Source organism: Siphateles boraxobius, unplaced genomic scaffold (genome assembly GCF_051911475.1).
Source record: "Siphateles boraxobius isolate OS27281-9 unplaced genomic scaffold, OSU_SipBor_1 7, whole genome shotgun sequence".
Classification (NCBI taxonomy): domain Eukaryota; kingdom Metazoa; phylum Chordata; class Actinopteri; order Cypriniformes; family Leuciscidae; genus Siphateles; species Siphateles boraxobius.
This window is the reverse complement of record NW_027509197.1, coordinates 18,246,541-18,264,847: the sequence shown is the minus strand read 5'-3', so window position 1 is coordinate 18,264,847 and position 18,307 is coordinate 18,246,541. Positions and strand designations below refer to the sequence as shown.

The 18,307-nt window shown below is 35.6% G+C and overlaps 2 protein-coding genes and 1 non-coding gene across 3 annotated transcripts in view; 2 read left to right on the top strand and 1 right to left on the bottom strand.

The window, feature by feature from the left end:
- Position 1: 1 nt before the first annotated feature.
- Positions 2 to 6,114, bottom strand: dhrs12 (dehydrogenase/reductase (SDR family) member 12). Its single transcript, XM_077215586.1, has 10 exons — positions 5,919 to 6,114; positions 5,657 to 5,790; positions 5,378 to 5,460; positions 5,197 to 5,289; positions 4,845 to 4,926; positions 4,558 to 4,619; positions 3,451 to 3,555; positions 2,958 to 3,048; positions 2,728 to 2,865; positions 2 to 763 (listed from the first exon to the last, which is right to left on the bottom strand). Exons 1-10 carry the CDS (start codon positions 5,972 to 5,974, stop codon positions 651 to 653), a joined length of 957 nt encoding a protein of 318 aa, XP_077071701.1. The 5' UTR covers positions 5,975 to 6,114; the 3' UTR covers positions 2 to 650.
- A 630-nt stretch (positions 6,115 to 6,744) lies between these two features.
- trnal-caa (transfer RNA leucine (anticodon CAA)) lies at positions 6,745 to 6,854 on the top strand. Its single transcript has 2 exons — positions 6,745 to 6,782; positions 6,809 to 6,854. It is a non-coding gene; the product is annotated as a tRNA-Leu (tRNA).
- A 1,330-nt stretch (positions 6,855 to 8,184) lies between these two features.
- Positions 8,185 to 18,307, top strand: part of esyt3 (extended synaptotagmin-like protein 3) — an 11,432-nt gene continuing 1,309 nt past the window's right edge. Inside the window, exons 1-20 of the mRNA XM_077215580.1 lie at positions 8,185 to 8,937; positions 9,821 to 9,862; positions 10,019 to 10,153; positions 10,271 to 10,347; positions 10,436 to 10,505; positions 11,261 to 11,350; positions 11,455 to 11,510; positions 12,325 to 12,445; positions 12,551 to 12,727; positions 13,773 to 13,855; positions 13,949 to 13,997; positions 14,168 to 14,257; positions 14,441 to 14,503; positions 14,611 to 14,670; positions 16,031 to 16,102; positions 16,187 to 16,273; positions 16,441 to 16,590; positions 17,210 to 17,607; positions 17,964 to 18,062; positions 18,164 to 18,295. Of these exons, the coding sequence (XP_077071695.1) occupies positions 8,617 to 8,937; positions 9,821 to 9,862; positions 10,019 to 10,153; positions 10,271 to 10,347; positions 10,436 to 10,505; positions 11,261 to 11,350; positions 11,455 to 11,510; positions 12,325 to 12,445; positions 12,551 to 12,727; positions 13,773 to 13,855; positions 13,949 to 13,997; positions 14,168 to 14,257; positions 14,441 to 14,503; positions 14,611 to 14,670; positions 16,031 to 16,102; positions 16,187 to 16,273; positions 16,441 to 16,590; positions 17,210 to 17,607; positions 17,964 to 18,062; positions 18,164 to 18,295 (2,372 nt within the window). The 5' untranslated portion in view covers positions 8,185 to 8,616. The remainder of the gene's footprint in view (positions 8,938 to 9,820; positions 9,863 to 10,018; positions 10,154 to 10,270; positions 10,348 to 10,435; positions 10,506 to 11,260; positions 11,351 to 11,454; positions 11,511 to 12,324; positions 12,446 to 12,550; positions 12,728 to 13,772; positions 13,856 to 13,948; positions 13,998 to 14,167; positions 14,258 to 14,440; positions 14,504 to 14,610; positions 14,671 to 16,030; positions 16,103 to 16,186; positions 16,274 to 16,440; positions 16,591 to 17,209; positions 17,608 to 17,963; positions 18,063 to 18,163; positions 18,296 to 18,307) is intronic.

The following is an 18,307-nucleotide window of genomic DNA, read 5'->3' as shown; positions in this document are numbered from 1 at the left end:
ATTTTGTTTGTTTTCATCTTCACATTTATTTGTTCAGTTTGAAATTTGTTTACATAGTCATTTATTTTTATGATAGTGTGAGTAGGGGTTATGGGTAGTGTTGTGTATCATGTTCAGGTGATGTCAGTTTCTTGGCCAGCCTGTTAGGCTAATTCAAAATTTTGGGTTTTATGGAACAGCAGTTTTAGATTTATGAATCAAATAATCTGTTTTTTTACAGACTGCAATAATTGTCCAATTCATCAAGCATGCAAACTCAAAACATTGCTGTAGTTGAACTCAGCTTTAAAATTCATGTTTGGGGTATGACTGTGTGCAATTTATGTAGAAAAAACATTTGAATAATGTTAACCGCAGACGCCATTTTACTTTTAAATCAAGAAACTCAGACAACTGCCATTCCAAAAATCAGAAGTGCATGTATTAGTTTCTAGCCTTAAACCATATAATAAAAAAAATATTTAGGAGTGTATTTGTTCAGAAGAATGGACAATAAGTTTGAAATATTTTAAATATAAATTTTAGGTTGTTTTGGTTAACCTGTTTTGGTTTAGAAATCATGAGCTTCTCACATCTCTGCAATTCTAACCATTATTAAGAATGAATATCACAATCTCTGTGAGGAATGATTCTGCCAATAACTCAACCGATTAAGACTTGAATTTCATAGCGAGCTCCTCCAGCGTGGTCATCAGCTTCTGGTCTTCAGATGGAGAAGACCTGGAGAAGGCCAGAGGCAGATGTGTAGAAACAGCTTTTCTGTCTGCAGATGAATCAGTTTGTGGAAGAGAGGTCAAAGTTCAGTTACATGTTAAAGAGATCTTTAGTCTGCTATACATAAAGACATGTTCAAAAGATGTGAACAGCAAGCTAACACACACTTTCAGCTAGACAGTGCTGGGTAAAGTTACTTTTAAAAGTAATGCATTACAATATTAAGTTACTCCCTAAAAAGTAACTAATTTTGTAACTTAGTTACTTTTTCTCACCTGGTCAAGGCTTGCTTGTTTGGTTTACAATCATAAAAAAGTTCTGTTTTTGGCAAATGTAAAGGCTCCAAAAGTTATGATGCAGGAGAAGAAAGTTCAACACTCTTAATGTGCCGTTTATCTAAAGCCACTTTTGCTAATTAGTATGGTTGAATTGGATCATCAAAGGTCAGCAGCAAAGACATTGGTTAGTAAAGTGAGATTAATTACATAGAGTATACTTGAGTTATTTAAAATATTTAAATACAGCAGGTTTGTTTAATATTCTGAATTTGCATTTCACTGTTTTTATTCATTTTAAGGGAATTCTGAATCTGTTTTTGTGCAAGTGAGATGAGAAAATGCCTGCTCACATTTAGTCTAGAACTACAATTACCATCATGTTTACCATCGGTAGATCCTTTTCCTAATTAGCACCTAAACTCTGGAATAGTCTTCCTAACTTTGTCTGGGAAGCAGACACAATCTGTCAGTTTAAATCTATACTAAAAACACATCTCTTTAACTTGGCAAACACATAGAAAATTATACATTCCTATTATTCAAATCAGTTAAATGATTAGTAGGCTGCATAAATTAGGTCAGCCGAAACCGGGAACACTTCCTATAACACCCGATGTACCCGTTACATCATAAGAAGAATGGCATCTACGCTAATGTTAGTCTTTCTGCTTATTCCAAGGTTTACTGTAATCAGCTGGATCCAGGCCATATCTAGACCAGATGGTGGACCTACACCTAGACATGATCACAACGCATGATGTAGTCAGCCAGATCCGGGCCGTATCCAGACCAGATGGAGGACCTACGCTTAGACACGACCACAACGCATGATGTAGTCAGCCGGATCCGGGCCGTATCCAGACCAGATAGAGGACCTGCGCCTAGACACGACCACAACGCATCCCTAAAGTGTCAGCAGAGATTGTGTCAACTAGCCTGTCCCCTGTGGAGGCCTCATCGACACGACAGCCATCAGCACTGATCCTCAACAAACCTGTCTCCATCCCGTTGTGATGACTCTGATGTTAAACCAGATGGCACTTGATTATATTCTGATTGTTCCAAACCAACCTGACCTCTGACCTATAATGCTGCCTGAATCATAATCATACACTGTTCGCTCACTGGCCAGAGGAGAACTGGCCCCCTTTCTGAGCCTGGGTTCTCCCAAGGTTTTTTTTCTCCATTCTGCCACCTGATGGAGTTTAGTTTCTGGCCATTGTCGCCTTTTTCCACCTTTGTTGCCATTGGCTTGGCTTGCTTAGTTTGGGGACATTAAATTTAACATATAATTTAATATTCAACAATTATATTGATCTGCCTGCATTGACACTATTATTCAAGAAATGAACTGAGCTGGATGATGACATCCCGGTTTACTCCAGAGTGGCTATATATATATATATATATATATTGAAACAATCTGTATTGTAAAAAGCGCTATATAAATGTGACTTGACTTGACTTTACACAGCGCCCACAACGCCTCTACATTACTCACAATTTCTCTCAACATGGGCACAGGAGAGCTGTTGCTCAATAAAAAAGGGAAAACAAAGTAACCTGCGTTACTTATTTGAAAAATATATTTTGTTGTAAATGTAAAAGTAATGCGTTACTTTTGTAGTTATTTGAAAAAAGTAATTGATTACATAACACGTTACATGTACTAATGTGTACCCCCAACACTGCTGCTAAATGACAAATAACTGCACACTTTATAAAGATGCTTGACCTTGGAAGAAGAGGCCACTGGGCTGTCTGCTGGCAGCATCTGATATAGCCAGCCACACCACTGTGTCAGCACCCTGAGCTTCAGTACGGAGCTTATTCTTCATTTTCGCATGAAAATCTGGCATGGATGACTGTACCGCTGTGGACAGAACACAAACCCATAACAATATTTTAGCGACTGAGATTGCATAATATCTTACTGTATACAACTGATGTAAACAAGCTGCCCACCTGGGGTGTCTGCCCAGCCGGGGTGCATGGATGAGAAGTGGATTTCCTTGTGCTGAGCTGCCAATTGCTCTGTCATGATCACCTGTTGCCTCTGAGAAAGGTCACAGTTTACACTAATCAACTCTAGTATTTTTACTGAAAACATCAAAACAATATATTAAATCCATTAAACATTTTTTTAGCATAAACTCAGAAATAACACGAGGACAGTGAATCAGGCTGCACGATGTAAAAAAGCATACACAGTGAACATAATAAATGATGGTCACTGTAACAAAAGCAGATTGGTGATGCTGATGGAATGTGTCTTGTGCCACTATTATTTTTTATCATTGATGGACTGGATTGGTTAGCCACTAAAGGTATGAAGGTTTTGTAGTAGATGGACAATGGAAGTAATAATAAGAGTAAAAAAAATGCGGTGCAAAGTTTTTACTGAAGAAGAAGAAAAAACAGACAGATTTCAATTTGAGTTTATAATTTATAGTAGTACCTTGTTCTGTGCATAAGCCATAGTCCCGTCAAAAGAGCCTTTCTCAAACTGAAGGTCCTCTACATTCAACTTCTGAACCAGCATCCCACCAGATGACACAGTGATCTGTAATAAAACAAAATGATAATTAATAAAAAACAAATTATAAATATAAAATCAAAACAATAATGGTAACACTTTACAATAAGGTTTCATTGGTTAACATTAGTTAACTACATTAGTTAACATGATCTGACAATGAAAAATAATTTTACAGCATTTATTAAATCACAGTTAATGTTAAAGGGTTAGTTCACCCAAAAATGAAAATTAAGTCATTAATTACTCACCCCCATGCTGTACCAACCCCGTAAGACCTTCGAGGTCTGAGAGGTGGATCACTACTACGTACACTGCTATGTAGCAGTGATCCACCTCTCAGATTTAATCAAAAATATCATCATTTGTGTTCCGAAGATGAACGAAGGTCTTACGGGGTTGGTACAGCAAGGGGGTGAGTAATTAATGACTTAATTTTCATTTTTGGGTGAACTAACCCTTTAATCTTAGCATTTACTAATACATTGTTAAGTGCAAAAGCTGTATTTGTTAACATTAGTTAATGCACTGAGAACTAACAAACATTTAACATCATAAAGGTTAATAAATGCTGTAAAAAGATATTGCTCATTGTTAGTTCATGTTAGTTAATGCATTAACTAATATTAACAAATGAGACCTTACTGTAAAGTGTTACCACAATAATAAAAAAAGATTAAAAATAAATAAACACATAATAATATATGAAAAGAAGGACATTTGAGGGGAAATTCTGAATCTCTCTATCTATACATAAACTTGCCAATATGTCACTGAAGTCATGCAAGTTTTGTTACTAATTACAAATAAATAAACAAACAAACATAATAATAAATAAGTTTTGGGGACATTCTGTTGAAACATTCAAAAAGTTGCCAACATGTCACTAAAGTCTTACTTATCTGGTGTAAGTGTAAATGTGTTTGGAAACAGAGATAAATGATGACACTGTCTCTGTTTGCAAACGGCGTGTGTTTGTTACTCTACTCATTAGGACGCAGGAGAACTGATGCATTTCTTCACACTCACCACTCTTGGATTCTCTGACTTCTTCAGTGTAGGAATCAGTGCTGTCGTCAGAATATAAGTCCCTGTAAAACAAACAAGATCAGTGTGCCAACTGGTCTCTTTTATCTTATCTCTAGATTTTAAGTGGTGACCCTAAAAACATTCTCTACCAGAAGGGATAGCCTCTGACCTTTGTAACTCAGTATTATAAATAAGTAGGAAGAGCTCTTACTTTGTGGTCCCTATTGGAAAAATGTTAAGATATGATCAATATCAGATCAGAAAAAAACATTAATTAACTTTCCTACCAAGTGTGTTTGTCGCAAAGTTTTTCTCCAGACCATCCTCAGTCAGTTCTCTCTGATTGACCATGCAACCTGCATTATTGATCTATGGTAATAAATCACATTACAAGTAGAATAAATCACAAGTGGAGACAGCATGACAATATACAGATCACACATATTTTGTTGTACACTGTAAAATGGATAGTTCAGACTAAGAGTTGTCACACCATTTTATAATAATGATGTAGTTGTCACATTATAATAGCAATATCCCTGTGCAATACAGTGATTTTGCTATAGGTTCAGCAAGCCTCTCGTGACTTTTTGCTTTAGCTTATTATGGTACGTTGATGTCCAAATTAAAATCATTTACCAAAGCATGCAGATTGTGTTTCTGAGAGAATCCATTGGCAAACTCCCACACTTTCCTGGGGCTGGACATGTCAACTAGGTGAACATGGACATTCTGAAAACACACGAGACAAACTCAGACTAGAGTTCACTGCTTCCATTTCAGACGCATGTGAAATAATGATTTAAAGCATAAGATTGACCTCATTTTTACTTTGCTCCACGATCTCTTTTCGTGCCTCCTCCGCACGATCTTTATTCCTGCACAACAGATGTACTATACCACCTGAAGAAAAACAAAATCGTTTGAAAGATCTTGGAATTGCTGTGGTTTTTAGTAGCACTACACATCATTTGCCAGTAGAAGTCACTGTTGTGTCCCTTTTGTTGAACCGTTCAACTGTCATAACAAACGTGACAGAATGTACAAGATGTTCAGTTATTAAAGAGTAGAACTCAATGGGAGTCGTCTTTGTTCTCACCTCTTTTTGCGATTTCGTAGGTGGCGGCTTTCCCGATGCCACTGTTCGCTCCGGTGATGATGAACGAGCGACCGCTCACACTCACTTCCAGATCCGCCGCGCTGAAGCGCCTCTCTGCTGCCTCATAACCGCCCCTGGTGACAGCAAACTGGACATTAACTAGAGCACTGCACAGGCTATCGATGGTGAAATTACTGTAGTGTTTATATGTCAAAGTTATGGGCAGGCTGAGGCGAAAGTAGACAGACCGATTTTGACTTACTTTGTGTATTCCTGAAGACCCTTCAGGAACCAAACTGTGTTTCGATAGAGAGACATGAGTACGATCCATAGACTGTAAAGAAGTACGATATCACTCGTTTCCACTCGAAAGCGGTGTCACAAACCACGAGCAGCACGTTGGTAATTCAGAGCCCCGCCCCTGTGAGCGGCGTTTAATAACAGATCACATGTTGAATGTGTTGTAACGCAGGGTTGCCAATTCCGCGGTCTTCTACTAATGATAAAACTGTCCTATTATGAGTTTTGTGAGGGAAGGACACTAGCCTTTGATCCTCTGTGAGCTCCTTTATGAAAACAAAATATGTTAATGATTAGGCTACTATAGCGATTTCCAAGTTAAAATTGTGTGCATAACAAACAGTGACTGTAAATATGTATTTTAGGTATGGGAGTGACATTTCAGTTTTATATTTGGACTAGGGTCATTGAGCTTGTTTAGCCTTTGGATTGGTTTTGTTACGCAGACCTGGCAACCTTGACGCGCGGTTATACCATTTTTTACAGTCTATGGGTTATACGCATGCGCACTTGCGCAGATTCCTCAGAGCCTGGCAGTGGCTTCATAAAACGATAAACGTGTTATTTGCTCAATGAAAAAGTGCGCTTATTTGAAAAAGTTTTAAAACATAAATGATACACATAAATTATTAGATTCAAGTTCCACGACATATAGGTCAAGTCGGGCCAAGTAATTTAGGCCAAGTCGAGTGTTGCAACCTAAGTATATCTGCATGCATAAGTGCACCGACGCGCAACTTTCTGTCTTGTATATTGTTTTGAGAAAACATTGACGAATTTCTTTCGATGTCAGGATGGCCGAGTGGTCTAAGGCGCCAGACTCAAGGTTGAAACCTTCCACAAACATGGGTATTCTGGTCTCCGAATGGAGGCGTGGGTTCGAATCCCACTTCTGACAGTACATTTTGATTACAACCGGATAATGGATTCCTACATAAAATGTATTTTAAACTAATTTACACACTTAAAATGAATGCAAGTGAGCATAAAGGAAAGGCACAATTAATTTGTGGTTTAAACTATAACATTTAATAAAACAACGTTAATTTTGATATCTGCATTCAAGACGGAACATTTTCATATAAAATATATTTTTATTATATCTAAATGTTTTTAAACAAGATTTTTCATGTGATACAATTTTCAATGGTCTTTCTGTGTAATTATTTCATCAAGTTTGAGAGACATGCACTTGAGAGCACTTGAGCACTCATAACCGCCCCTGGTGACAGTAAACTGGACATTAACTAGAGCACTGCACAGGCTAACGTGCACTTGAGAGACGAACAGTGTGTAGGCTATTCGGTTTTAAATAATGAGTAATAGCCTACAATTACACAAATACAACTACATTTCCAATCCCGGTCACAGTGTTATCAGTATTACTACTGATAAAGTAATGCTCTTGTATTGAACTGCAATGGTTTCGAAGCTCCTCGAGATGGCACAAGACAAACAAGGTTTATTCAATTTGTAAAAACTTCATAGTTGGGTTCTTGGAAAAAACAAGACATCGCATTAAAAGTAATGTACAACAACAACAGCATAAAGTTTAATAATTATTTAAAACCTTGTTAGGAACACTTTTTGAAATCTTGAAAAATCAAACATATGTTTCATTTAGGCTAGTAAATATTTCACATAGCCTATGTTGGAACGGTAACACTTTACATAAGATCCCATTAGTTAACATTAGTTAATGCATAACTACTATAACAGCAATAGCCACTTATTATGGTATTTAATGATTCATGAAAATACAACTTGTTAGCTCAGGTCCAAATTTTGATTTAAAAAAGATATTAGTACATGCTGAAATGATCATTATAACTAAGATTAATAAACGCGTTTCATTGTTAGTTTATGTTAACTAGGTAGTTAATTAAAATGAACAACATTCAGCACGTCATGAAATAGGCTAAAGATCTGAGTAGGCGGCGTTAATTTACACCATGCAAATGTAGGCTATCATACAAAAACATAATTGTTTTCTTAAATGTTTGGTGTAAGAATAATGCCAGCCTTCAATAGACAAATAAAAAAAAAAATACACGTACATTTATGATATTTATGACTTTAAAATGCTGGAATGTTTTAAGAGACAGCTAGCTGTCATTTAAACTAATATGATTCTTCTTCTGTTGTTGTTGTTGTTGTTGTTGTAGCTAATTTCTTAATAATGGTTGTTTAAAATACTGTTTCTGTAAAAAATAGACAACATCATATAAATCTCGGCCGCGCACTCTTTATCAGCCAATTAATGATGTTGTCTCTATACTTCCACGAACAGACAACATATAGTTTCGAGGTAGATCCCGTTTGTCAACTTAGGCTACAACATGAACTTTTTCTCACACACAGAAAAGGGTGGAATTTAGGCGTGTCTACTTAGAGGCCATGCCAGCTAAAACCCCAATGGATGGGAAACACGGAAGTTCACAATAACTGACAATCTCAGTTGGAGATCGTGACGGTCACCTGTGATGATGCTGAGCGCGTCTCGGTAAATGTTCTGTATACAATCTCGATCTGATGGTTGGATTTGATCCCAGACAGCCTGTAAAACCGACGTCTCGACAGGTGAAAGCGATCGATCGACAGGCGATGATGTGAATTCAGACGCTCGCTACTTCAGACGTTTAAATAAGAATCGGGTCACAATGAGTTCCCCAGTCACTGCGGGTCAAGAGCCCTCCACCTCTGCTGGAGATCCACAGGGACTCAGTGTAAAGGATGTCAGTCAGATGAGCATGGAGTTCATGATGTCCATGATAAAGGCGATTGTCCTGTGCTATCCCGTGTACCTGACCGGCTCGCTTGGACTCAGCATCAGTTGGATTCTTCTGAGCATTCTGATGTGGACAATGTGGAAAAACAACCGCAGGTGGAAAGATCAGAGGATCGATACAGCCATTGACTTTTTGGAGAACGAGAAGGACGTGATCACCACTGAACTCAAGTCCATGAACATGCCAGCTTGGGTGGGTGATCTTCTTGACATTTTGACTGACATGTCCTAATACTAATTTAAATGCAGCGTGCAAAATATAAATTTGTGAGTTGATTCTGAAAATGCAAACTAATGCTGGTGGGTAAATACTGTACTGTATTTGTGTATTAGCCTACTGCTTAGTATCCAAACAATACTAGATGGTATTAAACTGTCAAAGGTGTGGCTTCTTGTTGTGTTTCTTTGGTTACATCACACACAAAGATGTCATACTTTAAAACAAGAAACTGACACAACCTTTGATATACTAAAGTTGAAATAAATAAACACAATGGGTTATGGCGTAAAACCATTTTAGTGGACCTGTAAAGTTTCAAATTAAAGGGTGGTTCACCTAAAAAATCTGAAGAATGTTAGTGACAATATAAATCAATTATGACAATATTTTCATTTTGGGATGAACTATCTCTACCCTATGTAACAAAAAAATAGTCAGCCTCTCTCAGGTCGTCAGGCTGCTCTCTAAAATAACAGCGTGAAATTACAATACCTGATCTTTACTGTTGATTTTGATATCTAAAGATTACAAGTCACAAATATCCATGATACCAAAAAATAAAATAAAAATGCCTGACTGAAGGTCTAAAAACCTGGTGTTTTCTGTTTAAATAGCCCAACTGAACATCATAAAGTTATTCATGAATATTGATCCTTTCACAAGAAAAAGAAATAGTTAAGTGGGATAAACACTTTTTAGGAATGAATCAAATTCATATTTCATTAAAAAAAAACTGAAAGGAAAACTGAATTAAAGGTAATAGTTCAATATGGTGAAAATTAATTAATATTGAAACAACTTGATCTTGAAACTGAAAGTGTCCAATTATTATGTTCCTTATTATTTGCCCCGACAGATTGAATTTGCAGATGTTGAGAAGGCTGCTTGGATTAACAAGGTACGATTTATGCCGCAGAAGTTAATTTGCCCCTTGACATATTTTTGCAGACCTCTAGTCTTTTTCATACATTCGTCTGCCTGTGGGAGTTCAGACTGTACTATTTCAATATTTCTGCCTTAAATACATGTCTCTAAATGTGCTTGTTTGTTGTAGATTCTTCAGCAGGCATGGCCGTTCTTTGGCATGTATATGGAGAAGCTTCTCATTGAAAACATTCAGCCGGCCGTAAGATCATCCAGCCCCCATCTGAAGACCTTCACCTTTACTAAAGTTAACATGGGACAGAAGGTATAATTCCACAATCTGAGGCTCTGTGTCGTTAACTGTGAATAGACCGTGATATCCCACTACTATAACTATTTTAGCAATCATTACAGAGTTTAAAGCAGTGTATTTGCGTTTCAGGCTCCAACTGTTACATGGATACGAGTGTACACACATGAGCTGGAAACAAGAGAGGTCATCCTTGACCTCAACATTGTGTAAGCTATGACTTTAAATGTCATTTTGAAACTGTATTATGCTAACACACGTATGATTGCTATAATGTGTGGTTTAAATCTACTGTAGTTATGATGCTGATGTGAACATTGATGCAGATGTTAAACCAGCCATCAAAGTAGGAGTCAAAGGGCTTCAGGTTAGTGAAGGAATGTAATGAATGTTAAAACGAAAACTTAAATTGAATAGTAATAGATAGGCTTTTTTTCAGTTGATGTTCAAATGTTGACTTATAGTCAGGCGAGGTCACATTTGTGATATACACTACCATTCAAAAATTTGGAGTCAGATTACAGTTTATTTCTTATCTTTTTCTAGTCTCTTATTTTCCCCAACGCTGCATTTTCATCATCATTACTGCAGTCTTCAGTGACACATGATCCTTAGAAATGATTCTAATAATATGCTGATTTGCTGATCAAGAAACGTTTATTATTGTTATCATCAATGATGAAAATAGTTGCTCAATATTTTTGGGGAAACTGTGATACATTTTTCTCCGAATACTTTAAAGAGTAAAAAGTTTTAAAAAAAACAGCATTTATATGAAATTGAAATGTATTGTAACATTATAAATGTCTTTACTGTCACTTTTGATCGATTAAATGTATCCTTGCTGAATAAAATTATTAATTTCCTTTAAAGGAATCTTATTGAACACAAACTTTTGAATAATAGTGTACAGGGAGTTTTTTAAAGCTCATCCTACAGAACCCCTCAGCCACAATGTTCCAAAAAAAATTTATTATCTGTGTCCATATGTTTGTTTATCATCATTTGAGAGTATTTACAGGAAATGCTCCAGCATCTAGGAGAGTCCTCACGGCACAAGTTAATGTATAAAAGTATGATAATGTCTAACAACTATGAATGAGTTATTTTTCTCCCCTTCAGCTTCAGGGTATGCTACGTGTAATTCTCGAGCCTCTGATTGGCCAGGCACCCCTTGTAGGTGGAGTCACCATGTTTTTCATTCGCCGACCTGTGAGTATGGATATTGCAAGCAGTTGTTCAAAGTAAAAAAGTAACAAAAGTGTCATGAGTTCATTAGCAAAACATGAACATTTTAATTTAAATTACATTTCCAGGCTCTGCAAATCAATTGGACTGGAATGACTAACCTTTTGGATGGTCCAGGGCTAAGGTGCATTCACAGATTTTAATAGTTTTGATTGTCACTCAATAATATGTGGGTAGAACCCTACAATGTTGAAATGTCCATGTGCATTTGTTGTATTTATGAAAATCTGTCAGAATAATGTTTTTCTTTTGTACTTGACAGTAATCGATACACATGTTATCTTAGAAGTATTAAAGTATTATTATTGCATTATTTCATAACTTATGCACTTTGTTAGTTAGGGTTAGGGTTAGATTGTGTCCTTGAATTATATATATACATTGTGTTATCAAGCAGTTAACCCTGTAATAAACATGAGCAACTCAGTCACATTAAAACTGGAGTGGCTAAAAAAACAATGGAAAAAAAAAAACCAGTAAACTAGCTGGCCACCTACACTCATCTTCAAAACTGCTTCAGGACATGGAATGTTGTCATACGAGTTTATATATAGACGACTGTGTATAGCCTGAAAGCCTCCAGTGTGTGGAGGGATAAATAGGACAGGTAGTAATAATAAGGATTAAAGGTGTCCTTTTTCCAAACATGTTAAATATAAGATTACTGATTACCTTATTGTGCTCTCTGTTCCTAATCTGCCATAATTGTATATATAACAATAACATGCTATCTCAAAACACAATTTTTCATTATTAGTACAAATTGGAAAAACAAATGTTATTTCTGCTAACTTTTAACTCATACAATCATGTGGACAGATTTGACCTGACTGTAAGACTCTTGCAGTCACTGGGTAATCCAGGCACATTTAATTGATATGTAATGTGATATTTAGTCTTCCTTAACATATAAATCTGAATCTCTATTTACTCTGTAGTCAAATGTCAGAATCCGCCATTGTGGACATCATTGCCTCTCTCATGGTTCTGCCCAATCGGATGTGCATCCCTTTGATTGACCAAGTCAAGGTTGACCAAATGAAGTTTCCTCTTCCTCGGGTAAGACTGGCAATGATTGGTTTCCATTACCATAATCAGTCAAAAAGCTTTTTGTGTGTTTGTTTTCAAACTGGAGAATAAGTTACACCATGTGAACATCTTTAGGGTGTTGTACGGGTCCATGTTTTGGAGGCTCGGAATCTTGTAGCAAAGGACACGCACATGCTGGGACTGGTAAAGGGCAAGTCAGATCCATATACTGTGCTGAGGGTCGGGAACAAGCAATTCAAAACAAAGACCATAAAAGAAAATTTGAATCCACGCTGGAATGAAGTTTATGAGGTAATTATTATGAGGTAATTATTATATAATTATTGTAATTATAATAATATTGATTTTCATTCATGAATTATAATTATTATGATTATATATATAATCTTTTATAAAAATATTTTTTTTTATTTATTTTTTTATTTTTTATTTAACCATTCAAAATATGTATTGGTCCATCTTAGGTCATTTTATTTTATTTTTTACAAGGTTTTTAAGTGGAAGATGGATGCATTTTTCTCAGTCCTGTTACCAAAACTTGTGTCTTTTAAAAAGATGTTAAAAAACATGTCCAGTAATTCCTTTTGTTTTTAACATCAAGGAGATGTTTGTTTTAAATAAATGGTTAACTTGTGCTGTTTTTACTATTAAAGGCGACTCAAGCCTCAAGTTTATCATTTTTTTTAATTATGCAATTTATTAAACAATTGGATGAATGGTGGACTAAACATAATTTAAAATATAGTGTTTTAACTTTATTTTATTAATTTTTATTGATTTTTTTAATTAAAGAAATATTTTGTAAGAAGAATTAACATTGGTTAACAGGATATGTGGCCACATGTGTATACAGGTTTAATTACACTTGTGAGGAGTTAATGTGAGCCACACCTTACTGGTAAAAAGGTTTCTAAATCGGTTAAATCTTGTTTCTATTTATATCTGCTGTTTTGAACAGGTTTCTGTGAGAGTTTTGTTTTTTGGAGAAAAAAAAATGTAAGCACAGATGGGATCTGGAGGCACACAACAATGCAAAAGAAAAAAAGATTTCTGAAGGATGCTAATTATATTTCATGTTAAAATGTAGCATTAAAGTGGGGGCAGGTAACATGCTATAGTTTTAAGTAGTTAATAATTAATGTTTTAAATTATATATTTTACATTTGCTGTTAGATTAAAGTGCAGGACACCTGGCTTAATAATAAATGTATTTTAGAGTTATTTTTCATGCATATTTGTACATATAATGTCCTGGGGACAGAAATGGAACCCACAAGTCATTTCAAATGTGAAATAGGAAATGCAAAGATATCTCATTAATATTTGATTTCAATAGTTTGTCATTCATGAAGCTCCTGGACAGGAGTTGGAAGTGGAACTTTATGACGAAGACACAGACGCTGATGACTTTTTGGGCAGGTAATGATGATTGTCATTAATTATTAATGCTAATAGTCATTATTTTACCCATCTTATGTGACTGAGTGTGAGATGTTGGATTTTCTGCCACAGGTTTAGTTTGGATTGTGGAGATGTGAGAAAAGACAGAGAGATAGATGAGGTGAGCTTTAGAAAGATCAGAATCATAATGGTCCCTTACTGATAGTTGATTGGAATGAGAACAAAAAAATTTATGTACTTCTCTGAACATTGACAAAAAAGTTTTAAAATATACCATAATATAATTCAGTTTTTTATTTTTTATCACTAAGTTGTGACTTTGATTTGCAGTGGTACACTCTGGAGGACATTGAGAGTGGTCAGATACATATGAAATTGCAGTGGTTTTCCTTGCTCACAAACCCAGAACTGCTGAAGGAGGTAAGCTTGTATTTTTTGCATTTATAATAGTTACCTTGATGGTTAAAATATGTGCTGTGATTTAAATGGTGTATTTAACAAAATATGTGTTATGTGAATATCTAAAGAATCAAACTGTGTCTGGGTCAAATTTAAGGTTCTTTTCATATGTTTTCTTCTAATTTGTTTATTTTCACCGTTCAGACCAGTGATGGGCTCGCTTGTGCTATGCTGGCAGTATATCTAGATAGTGCATCCAATCTGCCTGTGAGTATACTTGTACAATGAGAGCACTTCTAAAAGATTGCCAGCCATTATAACAAACACGGCACGTGAAAATAATTGTAATTAGGTGATATGTTCTTTGACTTCAGAAAGAACAACATGAATTCACCCATAATGAGAAGCATGGAAAACAACCCAAAGTGGCTCGGGTAAGAAATTGCCTCAACTCCTTTATTATACACAGTTTGCAGTAATTTCTTCTTTTCTTCAAAAACTTAATTTCATCCACTATTGTCCCCAACTTTATGGGGGTAGAATCTACTTTTAAGCTTCTCAGAATCAATCCAGACACAGCTTACATGGGTAAATTAACAAACTTTCCAGATAGGCTTAATGCAACAATGAAAATGTTGTCATCATTTACTCACCCTTGTGTTGTTACAAACCTTTATGTTGTTATTTCAGTGGAAGACAAATAGAGTTTAAAATAAATAAATGAATAAAACTATGGTTATTGTGTCCAGCTCCAAAAAGGTTCCATAAAATTACACCATAAACTCTATAAAAATACCATTTCAAGCATCTGAAGCAAAATGATAGGTTTGTGCGAGGAACAAACTGAAATTAAAATTCACCGTTAATAAATGGATGTGAGTAAATGATAACCACATTTTCTATTCTTTTAAGCCTTATTGAAAAGTTTGTCTATTAGGCTTACTCGTGAACGAGGTGAATTTTTGTTTTTATTTATTTTTCTTTTGGTAGGTCAAAATGCTAGATGTCTAGGTATTTGACTCTTATTCCTGTTTGGAATTTAGCCTCCTCCCATCTTGTACTGAATAGAGAGCATTCTAGAGATTATATCATATCGTTTTAACTGTGAGCATGATAAAGTCAAGGCGCAGGTTTTCATTTCTGCTTCTGCTTGTTACAACCTGTTCATCTGGTTTCTACCAGTGGCACAGCTATGAAAATGATCACGTTAACCACATATACACATCATGCAAATCAAAAGGTGAAACATTAGGACTTTTTCATGATGTGAGTTTCATAATCATAATATCACCTCATTGTCAGTGGATTACAAACCTATTACTTTGACATTTGGCTGGATTTTTTTTTATATAGTAGAGTAATCTGCTGGTCAGGACATTTTCGTGCACACATTCTCTGAATTCTTTCTTCTGTCAAAAATAAAAAAAACATTTTTTTTGCAGATGCCAGAACTGGTTTTGGCATGATGTGGTTTTTAATGCACCACTTGCTAAATCATCCATAAACTGCATTCCAATTAGGATGTTATTTTTGTCTCACTGAAGACGTTTTTTACACTGATGAGCGTAATTGTTTGTCTAACACTTGACTTAGTCACTACCTGACTTAAATGAATATCTGTGCTAGATTTGTAATAAATCACAAACAACTGGAAAGTTTAAGGAAAAGTCCTGGAAAATCATTGATGGAAAAAGCTTGGGAACCATATCTAAGGGTTACTTGGAATATGCATCATCAGAATGTGTATTTCCCTAAATGAGCTTTATTTACAACTGTGTCCATTTTTAATTTCAGCTCACCAGAAAAACTAATGATCCCAACTCATTCGTGGAGTTTTCCATTAATCAGCAAAGTCAAAAAAGCAAGGTATTTAACTGGAATATAATTCGAATGCCAATCCCCTACAGTATCAGATATTTAGAGCTGCAGTGTTTGTATTTGTTTTGACAGATTGTCTATGCCACAAAAGACCCAACTTATGATGAATGCTTCACATTCTTTGTGCACAGTGTGAATAACCAAGTGTTGAATGTTGAGGTAAACCAGGTCTTAAAATAATAAATTTTACAATTTTAAACTTTTTTTTCTCGTTCTTCCATACAAAAGGCTTGATAATTTAACATATAACAAATATCAGGAATTGATGGCATTGTTAAGTAATATATAAGAAATAAATCTATATTCAAATTTTTATGTGACCTCAGGTAAAGGAACACGAGAAGAAATCCTCATTGGGCAAACTCACTCTGCCATTGGTGCGGCTGCTCAATGTTTCTGACATGACAATGGACCAGCGTTTTCAGCTTGAGCGCTCCGGAGCCAATAGCCAGATCAAGATGAAAGCTGTTCTCAGGGTGAGTGATTGAACTAAAGCAGTTACACTTAACAGTAAGGTTAAATATGTTAACATTAGTTAAAGTATTAGGTATCACAAATTAACAATGGACTTCACATAATTTATTAATCTAGGTTAATATTAAACATTTCAACATTACAATTTGTAAAAATGACAATATACTTTCAAAGGATATGAATTAATAAGGAACTATTAAGTATGAATGAATAAGTATGTATTTATTAATTATTATTAACCTAGATTCACAAATGAATTTAAATGGTTGAAGTAATGCATTTATTTAAATTGTTGTTCAGTGTTGCATAAAGTTTTATAAATTGAAAAACAAATTGAACGTGTTACCATTATATTTGTTATTCTATTCTTACAATATATTGGGGTTGGCACAAACAATGTTTATCTTTGTTGCAAGTGAACCAGTATTGGTTTCTTTTTTATGCTATATACAGTATATGTAAATGAGAGGAGAATTAAAATTTTTGGTTGGAGTCTCCCTCTAAAGAAAGGATTTGATGCAAATCTAGTTCTATTGTATATATGTTTTATTGTGTATTAAGACATAAATTAATAATGAGTATAATATTTAACAATGACTTCACACCTTTCGCTTCAATTAGATCCTTACGTTGGAGAAACGGGAACCAAAGGTTGTCACTCGACCAGCTCAGGACAAGGCAAAAGTCTCATCGAGCCAAACTCGCCCTGAGCCTCCAACTCCAGTTCCAGTTCAGTCTGTACAGAGCAACCTGAAAGAAAAAGTGCCTGTTTCATCTGTCCCACTCTCCAGAAAACAGACTGTTCCTGCCTCTATGCCATCTACAGTCAGCTCCTCTAATGAACTGCAAGCAGAGTATCAACCCTACCGACGAAGCACTTTCGTGGGCACAGAGGCACTGCATTCGAGCCCGTCCACCCCCAGTCAAATGCGTCGCTACGATTCCCACAGCCTGTTGTCAGACAACTCAATAGCTTCTTCTCGCTTTGATCTAACAGACACTAGTGTCCCTTATCCTGAGTATGTAATATGGTGACACTTAATTGATTTATTTTTTTTATTTATATTGCATTTAATACAATACAGATATGAAGCAATGTTATGAAGTAAACTCAGTTTAACTATAAAGCAGCACAGTGTCTTTATTCAGCTCAAGTCAGTTCAGTTTTGATTCAGTTTAGTTCAATAATAGTGCAAGTTAATCAAATATGAAACAAGCCTATTTTAGCTATAAGCAAGTCTATAGAAGACAATAGTGTAGTTATTTAGCTCAATTCAGTTCAGTATTGATTCAGTTCAGTTCAATAACAGTTCAAATGTTTTGTTCTACAAAAATGTTCAAAATTTCACCAATGCGTTTATATGTTAATTTAAAGGGCCATCTTGAATCATCAAGGCAGCTTTGGGCAGATCCATCTCACATTGCGTTATGCCACCTTAAGGAAGCGACTCATCGTGGTGGTCAACAGCTGCAAGTGAGATGCCTATGTCTCCATTTTTATATATACCTTCTAATTATTTTGCCACAAAATTGAAAGAGTCATACAAACTATTATCTTTCTTCATGACTCCTTAGGGATCTGTTCTCCTGCAGCGAGAGTGGCTCTGACACGTACGTCCGCATGTATCTTCTGCCTGATCTGACGTGGAAACACCGCAAGCGCACTTCGGTTAAAAAGAAGACTGTGAACCCTCTCTTCAGTGAGATGTTAGAGCCATT